A 21,757-nucleotide genomic window follows, 5' to 3' on the forward strand; every position below is an offset into this window, starting at 1 on the left:
AACTTTCTTCTGGGAAAATTCTCTTTCAGACCAGATTAGCTGTGTATATATGCACACATTATTAGAGGTGGAGAGAGAAACCATACCACAGAAGTGCATTTGTCTTGGCTGTTTAGGCAATTTAAAATCATTGCTTAACCTCTGATCAACTGCCTTAAAAATTAATGGAAACCATCAGTTTTATTTGTATTAATTACACATATAAAAATTCACAAGTAGCAAGAAGTTTTGCAGTGATCATTCCAGCTTGTAGTGCCAGGATGCTGCTGAGTTGGAATTCTTAAAAAAGCCTCAAGTGTTTTGTGCATTGAACTGCATTGTTACAGTCAAGCTCCATCACCTGCCTCTGTTGCCATAAAACATGGTTTAAGTGCTGTGAGGACTGAAGTAATTTTAAGTGTGCTCCTAGACTCAGTGCTGAACTCCCACCACAGGGACTTGGAGGTGGTTGCTACTCAATTCTGTCAAGTTCACTTCAGTAAAACTATCTTCTCAAGTGCTGGGGCTTAGAGTAGTTTCTAGAGACCAGTTCCATTGGTGCCAATTTCTAGCTCTTGAAGCCAAGAAACTGCAATCCCACATACTAGAGGTGTGTCTCAGATCCTTCTTTGAAGAGTTACAGCTCACAAAGTTCCACACTAGTCACTTATCAGTGGTTTCCTTAGGTAATGAGTAGGACACAGTTGATCAACACATGGTTGTCACTTAAGTCATATTGACTCAGGTCCCTGTCTGCTGTTAATGTAAAGGATTTGATCAGATTTATAAAGTACATACTTAAAATAAAAAGCATCAAAGGGAGACATGTTTAACCAACTGTAATAGAAAACTCCACCTCAGACATTTGAATCCTGTCATCACTACTCTAAAAGGCTTTGGAAACTTTTAACAATACAATTTTGTTTCAGTAAAAGTGTTCAGAGCACTGGAACTATTCTCTAATAGAAAATTCTAGCACTTCTAATTCAGCACTATATTATAGTAACTGAACCCATTTTTTTCACTATATCTGAGAGCACAAAAGCCTGCCAAGCTCCTTGCCTGCTCTCCTTCCCTGTTCCCCACAGCCCCCCACCTAAACAATAGACATACACGTGCCTCTGGCAGCACTCCCATGAGAGATGCTATGAACTAGCAAAAAAAATTTCAAACATTTTAGGTATAAAAAATTTTTTATTCTGTTTCACTACTCAGTTTACAGCAACACATGTTAAAAAGACTCTCATTAAAGCTACCTAAATTAATGTAAACAATGACCATTTTGTGCAATGTGTGCCAACCAATGCAAGTACAGCCAGAGAAGCCGAATGGTCAAATGATTTCCACAATAATTTGCACAGTATGTTTCTTCTACAAAACAATTTCACAAACATAATAAAAATAGGCATTTTATCATAAAATAAATAATTTCCATCTAAATTGAAGACTATAAGACAGGACAGAAAATACAGGCAATCCATCTGGGGTGATCATTAATTCTCACATTCACTCATTCTGCTGTTACTTTTCCCTTACATTTAAGGAAATACCTATACAGGGTGCAATTAAATATTAGTGATTGTTTTTTATTTGAAAATACTATGAAAGTCTCTGGTCACTGAACCTATCATGAATAATAAAAAATTTTATTAACACCACCCCACCCCCCCCAATCTTAATTATACATATCATGTCAAACAGTTCAGAAACAGATCCTAATTTGGACCACCCTGCTTCTCATATTCACCTTTACATTAACATTACTACTATTTTAGTAATCACACTTGCAAAAATAAATCCTTTGTATAAACCAGAAATCTGAAATTCACACTTTCAATTGATTATTGTTAAAGAGAATTATCATGAGAAACAGAACGATGCAAGGTTGTAACTTTTAAATCTCAGACAAATTGTCTTGCTTTTGAGCTGCAAACCTTAACAAGCTAAAGATAAGAACATTTTGAATGCCATATTCCATAAACTCATTTTCCAGAAATCTGTTCATTCTCTACTTTAGCAAAATTCATCCCCAAAGTTACCAATTCAGTGTATTTCCAGCTTTTAATACAGCACTGTTTCAAGATCATGAAGTACATAATTGAGGACGTTAGATTCAATTACTGTCCATCCAAAGTGTTACAGAAATACTGATTAAATTGTTATGGAAGTAAAAATCATGCATGTTGTCACCTTTCTGGTTAGAAATCTGAAGTAATTTTTAAAAATTATTTCTGCAATGTGAAAACTAAAACCAAATTATGCTTTATTGATGGTATAGAAGTTTCCCTTTTTAAGTATATTTTTCAGAAAGCCTTCACGGGTGAATTACTAATGAAAATATTTCAAGGACTGTTTCTATCCATACAAGGCTTGCACACAAGTCTCAGGTCTAGCACATTGCTTTTTAATGCCATGCCATTCTGTTCATACCAAACCCTTTTGAGATTTTTTAAAAAATATTGTCCATTGCCTTCAAATTTAGGTCTGACCAACCATTTCAGGCTTAGTGTAACAATAGCTACTCATCAGCCACAGTTTATCACTTTGGTATGAGCTTTTCTATGGGCTGTAGAATAGAATAGGAAGGAAGCAGAACTTGCATCCCATATCCTACCACTGGATATCCTATACGGATATGGATTTTTCTTTTTGATGAATCCAACAAATCTTACTTCAGAGCTCTACAAACACAGAGCCCTGAAATGTGAGAATTTCCCTAATCTCTTCTTCCCTCTTGGTCACTGGGGCTAGAAAATTACTGGATTTTTTTTTCCCCGTTCACATTTATAAATTCCATGAGGTTCAAATTTAACCACATCTGATTTGATTAGGCAAAGGGAATTCTAGGCTTACAGACCTGCCCTGTTCCATTACTTTTGTTCATTGATGGTTTTCTTGAAAACAGAGGTTTTTGTTTATATTAATACCTTTTGCAGTAAGTGGCATGCAAAAGTTAATTTCTAAATGTTTATCTAAGTATTTTGGTAATTTCTGTAAGCCACATAGTACTGGGAATTAAGATAAGAGCAAAATAAAATGTAATGGTTTACTGTAGTAGAAGAAAGGCTGCACCATTCTCGTAATGATGTACTGAGACCAATTAACCTTATTGCACCTTCTTATGTTCCTTTGAAAGTGTACTGGAGCATCAATTTGGACACAAATGTTCTCAGGAGACACTGTCAGGTCAGTGTCTGACACCTGACAGTGTCACTGTCAGGTGATCAAGATAAGTACTAATAAAACTACTGAAGTAAACAACACTGGAATTTAATTTTAAAGTAACCAATAGTACATTTTACTTAAGTACATGGTAAAACTAACTGATGGATATGCAGTTTTCAGTCAAATCAAGGAAAAAACTTTACCAAAAAATAGCTAAAAGGCTTATTTTGACATAAAGCTTGTTTTATTATGACAATGAGACTTTTTTGAAATTGTGGAAAAGTATGTAATTTCTGTAACTAGAGTGGAGTTTTCAGGCAGCTGTTAATTGAGTTTCCCTTGTGAAAAGGACTAGCCTGGTACTAAAAATCAAAGTAGCCATTTTTAACAGTTTGCGGTCCACTATAAAACATACACGTATTCCAGGGACACATTTCTGGAACACTAGTTTTATCCTTTCCTCATGAAAGTCACAGCTGAGTTTTACCACTGTTACTTTAGTCTGATACTGACACTCACCCCTCTCCTGTTACTCCAGCCCTGCTCTGATCAGACCCCCAGCAATGCATTTCTGTCCAGTCTCTTTCTTGGTGCCAGTATTCCTGAAGTCACACAATAAATCTGATCAGGGAAAAGTCATCCTAATCAAAACTAATACTACTTTCCTTTTTCTGTCCCCCAAAGAAAAGTTTCCCTTGTGGCTTTAGGAGTTGTGTCTTAAAATGTAGGTGTTTTTGGAGTTACATTGGCTCCTATGCAAGTTACCCTAGGTTTGCTCAGTCTAACTGAAACACTTCTCTTGAAGCTGAAGTTATGTCCAAACTTTCAAAACAAGGCTTCTCACAGAATCTACCCTAATCACAGAAGGAACACAGTTCTGAAAAAACAGTATGGTTTCTTTGTACCAAGTCTAGCTGCCTTAATTTTTAAAAGGATCACTTAAGATAACAATGAATTTCTGAGTAAGACCTGAAAAACCCCACATTATTAAAAATCTCCCCTAATATATACCAATTTATTACATTTGCATTAAAAAGGCAAAATAGTATGTATAATCCAGGTAATTGAGGTCATATATATAAAAATTTATTAGACAACAAAATTTAAGTTCTCTGTAAGAAAACTACATACCATTTTTGTGAAATCCCTGAACTTGATTTTCATTTTTATGTTTCCAGGCAGAAACGTTGCAAGTTGCATTTTGACCAAATACTGCAGTATGTGGTTTTGCTTTTTGGGAACAGGATTGCTTCTCTGGAGATTTTGCTCTCAGCAACTGATTGTCCTTATGGTTTAAAAGGGAACACTCCTAGGTTAATAAGGAAAAGTTAATTTTAAAACCATTTTCACAAAAATTCCCCAAAGAAACAAGATCGAAACCTACTGTCTGAAAACTTCAAGTTACAATTAGTACCTTAGCCTCCCATCTCTCCCCTTCTGAAATTAAAAAAATGAAAGGTGATGTTTTCTCTGCACAAATCTTTGTGCCATGCTGTCAGTGAGAACCTCCTTTCAGAGCAGACATGCTCGGAATGAGCCAGACTGTATTCTTTCAGCCAACAATATCCGTGCTTTTTTCTTTTCAGAAAGTTGAATGGATTCTCCGTTGTGAGAGTTGAATGAAGTATTGAATGCCTCCACACTTAAATCCTAATCCAAAATACAAAATTGGGCTTAGTCAGGATCTAGCAACTGTAAGACTAGCAGTGGGAGAAGACAGCTGCATGATACTGGTGAGCCTCTAGAACAGGCTGGATATTAAACATTTGATCCTGATGAGTACATTCACATGTATAATCCATGCCCAACAGGGTGACTGAGGCAAGACATCAGAGGAGATGGGTGGTTTCAGAAGATAAAACATCCATCTATTCTTCCTGTGAGGGCACAATTATCCTAATCTAAAATGAGAAGAGTTCAAAATTTGATGTCAATGGTCTATAAGACAGCATCAATCTGGTATTTTACCTTGGACCAGAGGTGGCCATTAGCATATCAGATGCAGAAGTGAAGTCAGGGCTGAATGGGCTTTTTTTAATAATCTGGTACTACTGGTCATTACTGTCTCCCCTTCAAGGATTGTAAACAGTAATATTAGACCATGAACTACAAATTTATAAAACCATAATTAGTGAGAGGAGATGATCTTGGCTCTCTTCTCCAAAGAAACTAATTAACCTTGCTTCCCATTCTCTGGAAGGAGCAGAACTCCTTCCCATCAGTCACAAGATTAAGAGCTTGGGAGTCTTGCTAGATATGTATTGTCTTCTGTCATTTGTTTCACTTTTAAGATAGGTCAAAGGCTTTGTAATCAAAAGATTGTACCCAAGCAAAAAGTTCCCCACCAAGTCAGCATGCCAGGTATGGTCTAACAAACCTAAGGCTAGTTTATGAAAAGTAGTAGCAAAAAATTTTTCCCCAAAAAATGTACTTCTCTACAGGCACACATTTAAAAACTTAGCAAAAAAAAAAAAGCAGCAAGAACAGAAATAAGAGACAGGCTACATCAGAAACCATGAGCAGCCTCACAACTGTCCTTCATGCATATATCTGTTTCCTCTGAAACTACCTCTGCCTTTTGTCACAGAACACAACAATTTTATTGTCAGCTTATAATATTTGTCCTCTATATTTCTTGTCTTCAACATGATATTTGAAGTGATACTACATTGACATGCTCTGTTACCATCTGTCAGTCTCTCCCCTTGGGCTCCCTGAAACTGAATAAAATAGGGAATGGATGCTTTAGATGGGAAATCTATCACTTTTGTATCACAATTTAACTCCTACCTTTGTTCTAAGCAGCTGAGATTTATTCTGAAGCACGTTCGTATTCACATCATTTTCTCTGCAACTGTTTTCAGCCCCCACAGTATCCATAATACTGTTTCCACAAGTCTGTGTATTATAACCACTGTCCACCTGAAATCAAGAAGTGGGGCTTTAAAAATGTACTGCAATTTAACACGAATGAACCCTTCAGATTCTCATACCTAATATGACTTACATATGATTAACAGAACTTAATCCAACAAACCAACTACCATCAATTAATAACAAAAGCAAATTGGAAATAGGTCTCTCAGAATTAGTTTAGATTAAGTTAAATGTATTACTGTACACAGTAACATAAAAATGATTTATTGCTATGCTAACTCCACTGAGAGAGGAGAAAGGGGATGTGGGAAACTAGTAAGTCACTATACTACCTGCATGCCACATCCAGTAAGAGAAAATAGACAATTAGTTCCAGAATGGTACACCTATTAAAAGTTAGTATGTTGAGCTCAGCTTTACAGAGAAGTAAAAATACTTTCATTTTTACCTGAATACTACTGTTGTCACAAGGAATTGCACTGCTTTCTGCAAGAGGTGACATGCACATGCGAGAGTTTTCAATACTGAAAGTTATCCCTGTCATAAAACTGGTCATTGGTGCATTGCTACTGCCAACTGTTTCTTTTATCCAAGTGTTTTCTTCCAACACTTCAGCTGCATCAACCATATCTACGGTATTATTCTCCTTTGAGCCTTCTACATCCTGAAATGATGACAACCTTTGGTGACAAGCTTCTGAGTGAGCTGGTGCAATAGACACAGTTGCTACCACAAGATGTGTACCATGTGCAAAAGTATCGCCATCTTGCTGACGTAAGTTTATTCCATTATCCATTTCTGGGAAACGAGTTTCTGTTGGAGAAGCATCTTCCTTGTCTTCCTCATCCTCAACATGATTCTCAACTGCAATAGGTATTCTAATGACAGAAGTCTGATACTGGGCAGTTCCTCTACATGCTCCAAGCCTCAAAGGAGAACAGTTTTTAACTGGAGAACAACCATCTATGTAAGGACTTCTTGTCCTTGGGGGTGTCATTCTATTTGAGGAAGGAGGAATATCTGGAGAATGAAATGTAAATTTTCTTTGGTCTGTAAAAAACCACAAGTATTCTATCAGATATCAGGTAAAGTTATCATACTCAAAGCCCTACAGTCCTTTCAAGAATTATAGCCAACTGCATAGTATTTCACTGACCAGAGTCTCTCAGCATCATGGCCCTCCTAAAAAAAACAAAAACCCACCCTTCCACTCACCCCACCCACCCCCCCAAAAAACCCCCAAAACAAAACCAACCAACCAAAAAACACTGACACATTTGAACTACCATCATAAAGGCAACTTTTTATCCCATTTGCACCACCAAATTTGTTTCTTATGACATGGTTTGCTGTATTGGAGGCCTTGCATTTCCAAGTGTCAATACTACAGTCACAGAATCGTCTAGGTTGGAAAAGACCTTGAAGATCATCCAGTCCAACCATTAACCTCACACTGACAGTTCCCAACTACACCAGATCCCTCAGCACTATGTCGACCCAACTCTTAAACACCTCCAGGGATGGGGACTCCAGCACCTCCCTGGGCAGCCCATTCCAACACCCAACAACCCGTTCTGTAAAGAAATACTTCCTAATATCCAGTCTAAACCTTCCCTGGCACAACTTGAGGCCATTCCCTCTTGTCCTATCGCTTATTACTTGGTTAACGAGGCTCATCCCCAGCTCTCTGCAACCTCCTTTCAGGTAGTGTTTAAAGGAAAATATGTGAAGGCTGGTTCTGTGGCTTTTTTCCAAACAAATATCAATACACATATTCTATAGGCATTTAACAAATTTGGAGCAGCAAAAAAGTCTTCAAGAAAATCAAACATGAGAAAACACCTATGCCATCTGCACATGGAGTGGTGTTGAAATACCACAAGGCTTATGAGAGCAAAATCATGTAAAAACTGCATTCTTACCAGGTAATGGATGAAACATGAAACACTGACATTTTCTAGAGCAGCAAGTACACAAAATGTTTGTGATTTCTTCACTAGTCAGCTTCATTTCAAATAATCTTGGCTTTCACATGATTTGACAGCTTACACTAAACATTTTTGTCCAATTAATATGCTTCAGGTTGGGCCAAATCAGATTTGTGATCCAACTTAGTTTAGGCATATTGCTTTATAACCCCCTTCTCACACTAGATTAATTCTTTAATAATTTTTTTCATTCCTGCTACATCTCAATTTCTTCTTCTAAAATATTTTCCCTAGTTGTTTTTTTTTCATGCAGGTACATTTCTCTGTTTCACATCATAAAGATATTTCACTGCTAAACAGTAAATGTGTTATATAGGTCACATTGACCAGACATTGCTGGTCTGCCAAGCACGGTAACTTGACTCTGAACAGAAATGAGTTTCAGTGAGAATGCAGGAGTTTTTATAACAAATACATAAAATCAAGAAAGAATACATATACAAATAAATTATACCTGATAGTGGTGTCTGTCTTATGTGAAAAGCAATTGGTGAAAAAGTAGGAGAACCATTATGCGCAGGAGATCCCTCTGGAAATGTGGGACTGGTTATACTTCCCAGACTATAAGCCCTTGCTCCTCCCTGAATAGGGCTTGACGAAAACTGACCCTTCAGATAAAAAAAAAAAGAACACATGCTTATTTTCATAATGTAAACTTTGACTAATAATGTACTAATACGTACATTAAAAAGTGTTCTAACTACGGCAGCACTGAGAAAAACTGTGCACAATGACAATCTCTATCACTAGTTTAGCTTAAATATTCTAGTTGCAGGTCTTCACATCTTGGACTTTATGCCTCCATATAGAACCCAGACTGTCACATAACACCAACTGAGACTAGAGTATCTGTTAGATCTAAGAACTATGAAAAGCCTAAACAGAGAATTAATGCTATCTGTGTATATAATCAAGTATTTAATCTCAGTTTCTTACTCATAGCAATGCAGATGAAAGCCAGCCACTATCTGTATTTTAATGGAATCTGTATTACCTGAATTACTTAACTCAGCAGTAGACAAAATACTCTTCCTTAAGGAAAGAGAATAGTGGTTGTGATCTTGCCTAAGAGTATGGTGCAAAAAGCAAGGTCACTTCTAGCAGTATTAATTATGTTGCAGGAATTCTTTACTAGGTTACCATAATCAAGACTTTTTTTTTTAAGCCACACTCTTGCTGGGGTAGTTTTTTTTCCATGCACTTCAGCCGCCAAACAGATGAAGCCATACCACCTAAACCAGTTTAGCTTTGCTATATCCACCTGGGAATAAAATTCATCTTGTTTAATTTAAAATACAGACATTATGTTTTGTGTTCTAATGCATGTCTATTCATCTGAAATGGAAAAAAGCATGTTTAGCCTTGCATTCAAAGATCCACAAGTCATTTCTTCCACCATAAATGAGTCTGAGCTATAACTAGTATTTTAGACAGCTGTTCATGGATTTAAGCACACCTTTTTTTGTATACACGTTTTACAAAAAAAATGGTTTCAACATGCTTTCAGCAAGTCTTGTGTATGAGCAACTCCTACTTCCTTTTCATAACATAAAATTGACGCATAATTCCTTCTATACAAAAGAATAGCAGCACAAGATAATAATTTGATATACTAAAAAGTCAGTAATATATTCTTTCAAGACTTTTTTTGTCATGTTTTCATGATGTATTTTTTTCAATTTGACCCTTTGGTCTAACACCTACTCTGTCATAAAGCAGTTGGAGCTTATTAAAAATATGGTTGTTCATCTGGTGAAGTCTGTTAGAACACAGAATTTGTACAGCGTGCTCTTAAGAACTACTCTTGTGCCAGGTAAGTCACACCTCACTCAGCCCCAAGAACAGGCTACTTACTGAACTAGATGTTTCCAGAGGGCTTCTGCACCGGACTGGAGATATGTCTATTGAACAAAGCACTCCAAGTGGCTGACTACCACATGGACTATGCAGAGAAGGGGACAAACACCCAGATACACTTCCGTTTTCTTCTAAAAACAGCTTTCTTCTGAGTGATGAAGAGCTCAGATTTTCCTGAGACTGATCTGCAAATTCATCTGTTTTAAAATATTCACCTAGAAATGGGGGGGGCGGAGAAGTCATTCCCAATAAGAATGCAAGAAAAAAAAAAAATCTTCCACTACAGAGACATACGTAACTAAATTAAAACATTTAATCCAATTTACCAACACAGCAAGTAAATAATCTAATTAGGTACCTATCCCAAATGATCACTTGTTACCATTACAGTAAGTCCACTTTGTCCACTATGGTTCTACTTTTGCCTATCATCCTTTAACATTAAAGTCTGCATCTTAAAAAAAGATATAAATATTGGCTAGCATCTACTTGCTGGGATTTTCCCAAAATTCCATTATTCTTCATATCTGAGTTGTGAAAAAGGGGTTATAATAATACCCAAGCAAATGTAGACCCTTTTTCAGGTCTCCCATATGCACCAATGGTCATTGTGATACATCCAAAGAGAACACAGATTCAACTTGAAGAGAGTCAAAGCAGTTAGCAGCTTACAGTAGAAGAGCGTAGAGATGTTAACAAAGACCTATTAAAATATGCTGACTTAACAGATTATTTTAGTTTTTTGCTCTTGCTCTATTCTAACTGGATACTCCTTGCAGAAGACATTTTTCATTAATTCACAAATTATGTATTGATGGAAACATTTGTTAAGACAAAACATGAAAGCAATAGATATGGTTGTTTTTCTGTTTTAATTCTGAGGGCCCACAGTCATGGTCATGAACTTCAATACTGGGATAGGAGCATGCAGTCCAAAACCTCTGAGCTGGCTATACCCACTATTCCCACATATGAGCTGTAAGAACAGGCCTTTCCAGCCCCCTTGCCTGAGAAGATGGCAGCAATTGCTTGATATAGCAGTTATAATCAGACAATTAATTTGTCTCCCCACTCAGCCATCATGACTTTTTTGCCACCACACAACTTCTAGTCATCATCATGACTTCATTTAAATTAAAGACACAGAATTATAGCATAGCTCTGCTCAATGTAAGGTTGGGCGATGAGCCTCATGGCCAGCAAAAGAAGTCAAACAGCTCTGCTAAGTTAAAGAACTGCTCTGTTTGGGAGAGGCAGGGAGTGTCTTCTGCTTACTACCTGTAAGAAACTGAAGGAAGTAAAGCCTCAAACATTGACACAGAAAAACTCAAGGACAAATTGTGGCCTTTGTGATTAGTCTAAGGAGTTAATTATCTGCCTAGGGAAGGACAGGGTGTATTGAAGGGTGCATGGCTCTGCTCCCTTGCAGTTGTATAACCAAACTCCTTAGATAAGCCTTGAGGGGAGGAGACATAGACTGAGTAAAACCACATGTTAAGGCCTACACTTTGATTTATGACAATAGCCTCGAAGAACAACTAAAAGATTGATAAGAGATGAACAACTGACACCAGATGGAGCTAATGACTGGATAATTGCCCAAGAAACAAAAGCTGAGGAAAACGTAAAGGTGGTAGGGGGAGATCATGATCACTCACTCAACTGGACAAAAGGGTTAATGTACCCCATCCCCCCAGTGCACCCACAGAACCCATGCTCTTCCTTCTGCCCCTCTCATGAAAATAAGTTCATGGAATACCTGCCTCTCTATCTAGTATGGTGATGAGCCGGTAAAATGAACTTTTAAAGGCTACAGAAAACTTTGCTGTGTGTGCACTCACCACCCAAGATCACCAGACCTGAAACAATGCTAGATCGTTGGGTGGTGATCAGGATTTCTTTGACTCTTCCTTCTTTTTCTTTTCTTTCCTTTCCTTTCTTTTTCTTACAGATTTCAAAGAGACCACATTATTTATTACCCTTTTCCAAGTTTAAGCTGTTTCTACCACAAGTAAAATATTTTAACCAGTCATTTGGTGTCATTTCACCTTAATATAGCCTGAGGGATGGGGATCACAGAACTATTACAATACTCTGGGCTCCCAGTCCAGGTCATGACACTATCTTTTATGCATTCAAAATTGCCAATCAATTTCCAGTTGTCCTCCATACCCCTCCTCTTTCCCCTTTATGTTTACACACAAATCATATCATTTAAGTCAGATGTCCCATGCAACACACTATTTAGAACACGTAATTAACTTTCATTCATACATCAGGTTTTCATTATTTCGTAAGACAAAAGAACCTCAGCAATAGAAAAACAATTGTTCTATTTAGACACTCATAACTAAAATTTAGATATTACACAACATACCTAGTATTTTCTCTAAATTAAAATCCACGGGCAAAGACAATACTGTCTGACAAGCAGCTGCAATGAATGAAACAACAAAATTAGCTTACAGTGACCTTTTGCTAAAACTGTAGAAACAAAAATTGACTTTGAAATTGCATTGCAATTGAGCTATTTAAGTTACAGTTGCAATAAGGGAAATTGTTAATTAAAGCTAGGATTCTGATCTGACAACACTGTATGGAGCACACACAGGCTTAGAGATTAAAAAAACAAGGATTGTAACATAAAAGCCTTTAGAGAGGCATTCTTAACTGAGGAGAGAGGTCTCTGAAGAAAGGATTCAAAAGGAAATGGGAAAAAGATCATCAAAATACACTGGGGAAAAACACTACCTATTTATCTAAAACAAAACAGTTTAAAAGATGCCTTAAGATTTCTACTGTTTATTTGGCAGAGAATCAAGATTCTCTAACCCAAACAATCCAACACATTAAAGGTTTCTTGAAACTGTAGTTTACCTGTAAACCTCAAGCTTATATTCACTTTTTAATTCAGAAAAAGTGCATACATTGAGTTGGAAAAAATGCACTCCACTGTCTACAGAGGACTTCTGTTTTTACTTCAGAAAAAATTTGAAAGAGTATAACAATTAAATTACTAGGAGAAATGGATATTAAAATTAATAGTACCATACAGTTCAAGAAAAATTAATTCAACAGGAATATTAACAAAAAATCACTCCTTTTTGAAACTAAATAGCCATTAAGAAAGAGGTTATTTTGCTTTGGAGAGCGCCTGTATTTTCAGACATTGCCTTTTACCCACCATTGCTTTTCCCAGGCTGCAAAGTTAGCTGTCTTCCAATCGGAGAAATGTTATTTAGATCTATGGCTGTAAAACAGGTAAGAACTTAAATTTAAGCATGCATTACATATAGAGTTTTGAAACCTAGCAGCAGTAAGTTAGAATATTTACTGCTTCTAAACAAAATTTTTGCATTGAAGTATGTAAGAGATTAGAACAGTGTATTGAAGAAAGGTTACTATTATAGCTGGTAATTTCAGCACCTTTCTATTAAAAAAATGCATCGTGAAGTAGCATCAACTTTGCACAAATCTTTGCCTCCTACAGCCTCCTCTACATTACAGAGATTTAAACCAAACTCAGTTCATTCTTAGTCAAACAGTCTTCGTTCAAGTAAAACACATTTGCAGAAAATCATGCAGTCTGGACTTAAAGACAACAATGAAGAATCTGCTACTGCACCTTTTTTACACAGCTAAGCAACACACCAGACCATTTTCTTTCACCATTCACTTTCCCAAGTCTAGGATTGTGGCTTATGTTCTCTGCCCTAGAAGTGATGATCTTACAACTGACAATTAAAAATACACTATCCACAATCTGCATCTCCCCGATAAAAAAAATTTAACAGTTTAGCCTCTTCCAAATCTTGCAAAAAAATCTTCAAACGCTTATTTAAGAATTTCCTAAGAAATGATACTGAATGCAAACAATACTTTATGGCTGATATTTGTCCATCTTGTAATCCATTTACTATGTATTCAGTTGGTTATATATAAACTTTAATAACAGCATTAATAATAAAATCTAATAATAGTGTAAACAAAATATACTCCACAACCCTACAGTGACAGTGAGCTAGCAGGACACTTAATGGACAACAGCAATTTATGTAGCAAGTAACAGGCAGAAACATAGGAAACTCAGTTTCCCCTATACTTATATTGGCAGGAGAGCAGTCAGAGTCAGACATGCAGGTATCAGAAGAAAAAGAGAGAAGTAGAAGATCTGGCTATTACCAGTATTCACACAGCAAAGTTGTATGTGTAAATTAAACTGGTTGAAGACAGGTTATGAAAGGAAAAAGATTTAAGAAAAGGAACCAAAAATAACAAAAAGGAAATATTAAATAGAATTCTGGATTAGTAAGGGTTTTTTTAAACAAAGAGAGCACCTTGAGACAACAGCTACAAATTTATCAGTTGTGCCACCTTTTATCATTGGTTCTTAAGATTTAAGGTAGAAAAAAACCTTATGCTTGATGGTTTCTCCAAAAGCTAGATAATTTTGGGTGGACACACAAAAGCAACTTACATTTAGTTGAATTAAACTGAGAAACTTGCTTGCCTTCATGTTCAGTCCATGGAGAAGGAACTATGAGTCTTTTTGTGAAAAACTAGAGCAGAATAGAAACAAACCATCTTAGCACTTTTAAAAACTGGAGACTCTCAAAATTTAGATTAGTACCCTGGAACAAGAAAAAATTAAGTCATAACTTTTGCTATTCAGTTCTATATTTTAAGAATTGTAACTTTACTAAAATTTCCTTCCCCAAAACCTACAGTTATCCCTTACACCCAAAATACATTATTTCAGGCCCAGAGATGTTAAAGAAAAAACGATGATTTGAAAAAGACTCCCATGTTCATGACACATACCACATCAGATCTTTCAAGTATGAAGAGTGAAAAATTGTACAAAGTTTTTATGTAACCCTAATTACTCATGTAAAAATTTGAACTGTCTCAACCATAGTTATTGCAGAGTAGTTTAACATAAGTCTTTTCAAATGTTGTTTGTTGTATTTTGACAATTGTATTTGGTTTGAAGCACTAAAGAAACACTGCAGTAACAGAATAAGAAGTGGACAACCAAGGCTTTTTGGCAATATTGATGTATTTGGCTAAACTGGTTAGCAGCAAAACATGGCATTTCAGTCTTTTTCTCTGAACCAGAAACTGTCTGGCTGTCACAGTTGCACTCTAGAACACCCTGATGCTAAGGACATGAACACTATTATATAGCTTCAAGAAATACATGGTAAATCCTGTTCTCACAATAAAAGCAAGACTCAGAGCAAATGAAAGAGAACTCGGATTGAAACATCCAACCATTAAAGGCATAATCTTTGTCAGAGACACGGTTTCAAACTGGTGAGTTGCATAATCCATTATCTTGTGCCTCACAAAGAAGAAATATCCTTTTAATGCAGATTTAGAACAACAGAGTATCTTAGCTGCAGGTCTACTACAGAGCACCTTTATGGAATCATAAAACCTGGGTTTTTGTTTATAGAGACAGAAACTGATAACAGCGTGATACAATATAAAAAGATCAGTAACACTAAGGAAAACTTTTCTAACAGAGCCTTAGTTTATTTTTTTAATTGAAATAACATTAAAGATTTCTATAGTGAAGATTTCACTTTTCTTTCTCTCCTAGACAAACAGATAGTAAAAAATGAAATATTAACAGAATTACAAGCTACCAAAAGGTCTTGCCTCCAACTAAGCAAACTTTGAAATAAAAAATAACCAAGGTTCTGCTATATTCTTAAAAACACGATATAAGAACCTAAGCTACCTAACAGTTCCTGTAAAACCCTAATTATTTTTAGCCTTAAATTAACTATTTAATAGTTATTGTACAGCTACATTCCCACTGGCTCAGCAACACAAAAGAAACAGTCTGCTATTTTGACATCTAGGTATGTGAAAGAAGATGGGAAGAAAAAGACCATGTGGATTCCAACTACAACTGCAAGGGATGAGGACACAAAATTATTTTCTTAATAACCAGTAAATAGGCTTCTGGGTTTTCAAATCCTATAATAGACATGGATCTTTTTTGTACATATATATATATATAGCTAAAAACAAATCAATACTTGATAGCACAGACAGTTATTACCTACCTCCTCAATGGCTTTTTGCCTTCTGTCTTCTGTCTCTTTATCAATTCTAAGTAACAAATGAAAAACAACTCAATTACCAAAACCATCACAATTGTAATCTTTTACATATGCTTAAGAAAAACATCATAAATGAAATTATACTAAACCCTAAATCTTGTTTTTACTGTTATGTGCAGTAGCTTCATACTATAAATTTAGAAATATAAATGCACTTCTCAGTTCAGTTCATTTGAAAAAGATCAGTACCATTTATAGCTAGATATTTGTAAATCTCCTATTTGCTCTTTGTATCAATAAGTCTTTTTTATCAATACAAAAACTCAATCATAACTGATCCTCCAAAATAATCCCTTTAGTTATGTTGAACTTGTCATATGAATAGGTTTTACTATTCAAGTTGCATGACATTATTAGGCTTATAAAGAATGTCAATACAAAATCAAGCAGAGTAAAAAAAACTGAGCTGTAAGGAATGAAAGGACAACAGAAGATACTCATAAGAATGTCTACATAATTGAATTCCTGACAGAGCCCACTTTTCAAATAGCTAGTCTGATGTATTTTCTTCAGTTCAGGATACAATACTATATTTCAGTTTGAATCAATTAATACATTCCCTTATGCAGCTTTTGACTTTTTAAAAAAACAAACAACCCACATTGTAGTTACTTCAGTCATCTTCAAGTGATATGTGAGATTATTCAATTATACTTCCTTTAACAGTGACCGCCAAGTCTCACTTTCAGTTACTACTGTGTAATTTATATGCTTCAAAAAATTTTACAATGAATATTCATTGTCTTAGCTGATTCACACAACACTTTCATACAGTTAGTATACCTTAATTACCCTTGAATAATTTTTAAAATGTCAGATAATGGATATAACTCTCTATATAAACACATGTCAATGTGCCTAATACATACATAAGCTTTCCCTCACAGATCTCTTTGCTTTCATGCTAATCAGAGTTTGAACAGATCTGCAATATTTGGACATGCCATCTTCAGTTATATCTGCCTAGATGATGCTAAAGTGACATGAAGACACTTGCACAAAATTGTGCTGTACCAAAAAATAAGCATACAATCACTGAGTATGCATAATGGATCACGAGTAATAAGCATCTTTAGAAGACAGATTCTGAAGGGGAAACAGGGGAACTGGGAAAACAGCTCCCACTAAAAGTGCTGGTTAGCGCAGAAGAGGATGTTTTTTCTTCAGTGCACGACTTCAGGAAAATAACAAAGTGAAGATGTCCTATGTATTTAACAAGAATAAAAAGAAGCCAGTCTTGTATGCAACTTCAAGTTGAGCACTTGCAGCTGTGACACACAGCATGCAAGGTACAGTACAGATTTCTTTAATACTTAACATATAATAGGATAGCATCCAATTTAGAAACAGTCAGTTTCTGCCGGTACAAATAAGAGAAAGAGGAAAGTTTGTGGACAAGACTGTCACTGTCTGCTCAATTACTATTTTTCACTAACACAGTCTGCCAGAAAAGTTCTCCTAATAATTTCATAAGCAGTGCAATAAACACACACATAAGATGACGCCTGGTTTATGGAAACAGTAATATTGCACAACATTAAGTCTACATGCGCTACACACTTAAAACTTTGAAAAGTGTTCATGAGCTTTTACACTGTGCTGCTACCTAAATCGTTTTCACAGTATTTGAAATATTATACACCAAATTTCTTATGCTTGTGGTTCTTTGCAACTACCTAAGAAACATGACTTGTTAACAAGAGTTATTAAAATGGAGTATACACTTTGTGTAACATTATGAATGTGTTTAGAAAACTCAATTCTTTTATCAGGAACTTTTAATGTCAAGAGCTGTATTTATGACATGTTAGGTGTCACAAAGCAGTATTTATGAATTGTAAATTAAAATCAGTTGGCATACAAAAATCTTACATACACACACATATAGGCATATATGCATTTTACCATGTACAGTTTGCAGCCACCAGAAACAACCTCCTCAATCTTTACTACAACTGAAACATGCAAGCATGATCACAGAAAATCTACACATAGACAAACTAGCCTTTTTCTAGTCATATCTGATGATTAAAAAAAATAAATCACACTGGGTATGAAAAAGTGGGACAGGCTGAAGGATCCACTGAGACAATGCATGTTTGTATCTACAGGCCATGCGACTAATCACTAATTGGAATTTTCACCCAAGCCATCTAAATTAAAGCTAGTTGGTGTGTGTCCTAGCAGGCTTTCAGAACCAATGTAATCAACTTTCTAAAAACGTAAGGCTCAAGGCTTTATAACACATAAAACACATCAGTCTGCAACCCACTGGCTGCTAAAGGCCAGGAAACAGAGATTAAGAAAAATGGTATCAATATTAAGACATGGTGATTCACAGATACAGCTAAGGACAATTATATTCTTTCTACATCTCTAGCAAGAAATTTTTATTCCTTCATTCACCTCTTCCTCTTAAAAAAGAAAGATCTCCAGTTCAGTCAGACACTAAGAATAGGTCTAATTCATGGTATTTTTTAGGATGAGGGTGGTGAAACACTCGAACAGGTTGCCCAGAAAGGGCCCGTTTCTGAAAACATTCCAAGGTCAGGTTGGATGAGGCTCTGAGCAACTCGATCTACTTGAAGCTATCCCTGCTCTTTGCAGGGGGGTTGGACAAGATGACCTTTAAACACCCCTTCCAACCCAAACTATTCTATAATTCTATGAATATTCAGAACACCCTTGCCCTAACAGCCCCTCTGTCTGTGCTTCATTTCACTAACAGGACTTCAAAGTCCTATAAGCATAAACAGGATGGAAGATTGGTTTTTTATTACCGTGGTGCTTCATGTCATGAGGTGCAATTCTTTGTGCAAGTTCACACCTGAGAAACGTATGGGAGCGTCTACAGGATCCACCACTGTGACCTTCTCTTGAGACACTGCTCTGTACTACTAGTGAGTAAGTACCCCTCAAGATGAGCTGTGAATACCAAGCCTGTTTTACTTATTTTCCCCATGGGTTACTTTCAGAGAAAGGAAAACGTTGAAATCAAGATACCCAAATTATTTGAAGTAACTATCAATCTCCTCCTCCTCCAAGACAGAAAGCTTACTGGTCTTCCCTCCTTCACATTAGGTCAAATCTATACCTTCCACAAAGGGTACTGGCTTACCTTGCTAGCTTTCCCAGCTCTACCCTTCTGCAGGAGTCCCAAAGACCAAAGAAGCCTACACTTCACAGATCTCATTATGGAACACTGAGAAGATAAATTGTGCTGTGACAAGGACTAGGAGAAGTAGTTTGGTAACAATCACTAGCAAGACATTTTCTTGTTTCTGTTGAATGCTTTTACCTGGCTGTCTTCCAAACTGCAGTCAGAGTGGATCAGCAGTTCTTAACATTAAAAAAGCAACACAGAGGCAGCCTCATCTAAATATTATATCCACATCAGGGACACATAAAATTCTACATTAAAAGATTTGAATAATAAGTCTTTAATGCCATGTTGAAACATCAATAAAGCAAAAGAACAGTGTTCTAACATTCAAGCCAAGTTAAGTGCATAAAAACAGATGGTAAGTTACCTAGCATGACTCAAATACATTGCTTGGCGTCGAACATCTTCTGAGTCAATTTCCACAGGATTTATTAGAGCAAGTTGATCAATAGACCATCTAAATTTTCCTGGTGTCTAAAAAAAAAAAGAAATGGACATCTTAATGCTTACTAGTCTAAAAAGATAAAAATAAAATCACAGGACAAATCTCAGTGGAGCAGTGCAATCATAGCTTCCATATAGTTTCTGCCAAAGACAATCAAAAGAGATTCTATTTAAATAACCTACTTTAAAAAATGAGCAAGTCAATCAGGCTTCTTTATCCTGGCAGTGATATTACAACAATTTACAAGGTAATATAAAATGGAAGGTTACAGCTAATATTTACAAATTCAGGTATCAATTTCTTCTAAATTTGAGGACAGATCTACTAAAGATACAGAACTTGGGATAAAATTTAGTTGCTTCTAGATTGCCATAATAAAAATTGTGCTTCTGCGAAAACCCAACATCCGTATCTAACCCAAGTTATCCAAATAATGGAGCAGCCTTCCTTTGACCTCACATTTCCAAGAAGAGCTGCAACCCTACACATCCCACGTAGTCCTTCCATAACACTACCCATAGTTCACAACAAAACCCAATTCAGATGTAAATCAGCTTCACCCCCTTTATTTAACAATTAATTATAAACTACTGTTCAAACATCTGTTTGAAAAATTATCTACCAAATGAGTCTTTTTAGTTTCATTACCAAAGCATCATCTCTGTTAATCAGATAATTCCAACTGCAATCCAGAATGCAATTTGCAACTAAAAAATGTTGTATATACGCAAAATCATTAGCTTGATTCTGTGAATATGTAAACAGCTCATAATGTAAGTGCAATTAAGTTCTACTTGCATCCAGCCTGCTTAGCATGTAAGCAGGAACTGGGATTTTTCCACTTTTAAGTGGGTCAAGAACACCACATCCAACAACTGTCCTTTATATACTTTCAGCCGGTTTTGGCACTTACCAGGTATATGCTCATCTACTGATACACCTAATATCTAAAGAAAAAAAAATCATCAGGAGAGTAGGAAGACTAAGTGATAGTGTTAAAAGCAGCATACTCCAGTAATCAGAACTACCAAATGCCACCAAAATTCTTCAGCTTGAAGTACACTATATACACTTAATGCATTTCAGAATATTAGCACTACATCTATATAGTTACACAACTGAAGACTAGATCTTACAGATGAGGAAGTTGTTGATTTAAAGACTGAAGGACTGGAGACAATCTGCTCCTGAAGAGTATAATAATCACTAGGACTTTCAAAAGGATTCAGGACCGTGACTCGTCCTGGAGTTTCTGGTGTTATCTGCATTTTAGACTCTTTTGTATCACCCATAATACTAAGCTATACCTGGAAAAGAGAGGAAGAAGAAAAAAAAAAAACCACGAACATTATAATTTTGACTTTTAGAGTTATACTGAAGGTTTTGGGAAGAGATGACCAATTATTTTTAAGAAGCCATAAACATTTAAAAGACTAACAAAGTCAGGTAGTTTTGGCTTAGACCTACTGGTATGTGAACAGCTGATAAATAAGTCGGATACAAACAACTAAAAATAAATAAAAACTGTGAAAACGAGACAAGAAAGGAAACGGACAAGGCAATTTAAAAACAAAATTCACAAACAACAAACACCCAAAAGAGAAAAAAAAAACAACAAACACCACCACCAGAACAAATCAGCGATGCAGCCACTATATTCCTGGAGGACAGCTCACATACCAAACGCCGGCACTCCAGAGCCTCAGGAATAAAGCGGCATTACTAGAATGTGGGCAGCACATGGCCGACCTCCCCGGGACCCTCAGTGCCAGCCAGCCCTGCGTTACCCACCAGCTGAGGAGCAAGCACAGAAAGAGAGAGCCACCGCCACAGCGGCGAGCGGGGGCTGCTGGCAAGGCTGCCGCCGTCCACACCGGACTGCCCCAGAAACTTCTGGCTGCAGGCAGCTAACCCTGGGCGGCGGGAAGCAGCCGTGCCGGCCAACACCACCCTCAGGAAGGTCCCGCTTCGCTCGGGCGCTAAAACCGCTCCCGGGCCGAGGCCGGCCTCAGCCCCCCAGCAGCACCTCCCGCACGGAAGGGAAGAAGTGCCGGCGGGTCTGCAGCCCCTACGCATCCCCCCCGGGCCGTGCCCCAGCCGCTCCCTCGCCTACGGCGGCAAAGGGGACGGGAGGCCCGGGGAGATGCCC

The 21,757-nt window shown here is 36.7% G+C and overlaps 1 protein-coding gene across 1 annotated transcript; it reads right to left on the reverse strand.

Moving 5' to 3' along the window:
• Positions 1 to 4,267: 4,267 nt before the first annotated feature.
• BORA (BORA aurora kinase A activator) lies at positions 4,268 to 21,459 on the reverse strand. The gene is made up of 11 exons (XM_074901174.1): positions 20,745 to 21,459; positions 19,531 to 19,637; positions 15,944 to 15,989; positions 14,344 to 14,425; positions 13,051 to 13,116; positions 12,244 to 12,300; positions 9,864 to 10,081; positions 8,464 to 8,617; positions 6,470 to 7,071; positions 5,935 to 6,066; positions 4,268 to 4,453 (listed from the first exon to the last, which is right to left on the reverse strand). Exons 1-11 carry the CDS (start codon positions 20,898 to 20,900, stop codon positions 4,268 to 4,270), a joined length of 1,806 nt encoding a protein of 601 aa, XP_074757275.1. The 5' UTR covers positions 20,901 to 21,459.
• Positions 21,460 to 21,757: the final 298 nt, after the last annotated feature.

Source organism: Athene noctua, chromosome 1 (assembly GCF_965140245.1).
Source record: "Athene noctua chromosome 1, bAthNoc1.hap1.1, whole genome shotgun sequence".
Taxonomy (NCBI): Eukaryota; Metazoa; Chordata; class Aves; order Strigiformes; family Strigidae; genus Athene; species Athene noctua.

Coding starts and splice junctions, on each gene's coding strand:
- BORA (XM_074901174.1), bottom strand. CDS start 20,900: ATGGGTGATACAAAAGAGTCTAAAATGCAGATAACACCAGAAACTCCA. Junction 14,426..15,943: donor GGCAAAAAGCCATTGAGGAG/GTAGGTAATAAC, acceptor ATTCTGCTCTAG/TTTTTCACAAAAAGACTCAT. Junction 4,454..5,934: donor CTCAGCTGCTTAGAACAAAG/GTAGGAGTTAAA, acceptor TTATTAACCTAG/GAGTGTTCCCTTTTAAACCA.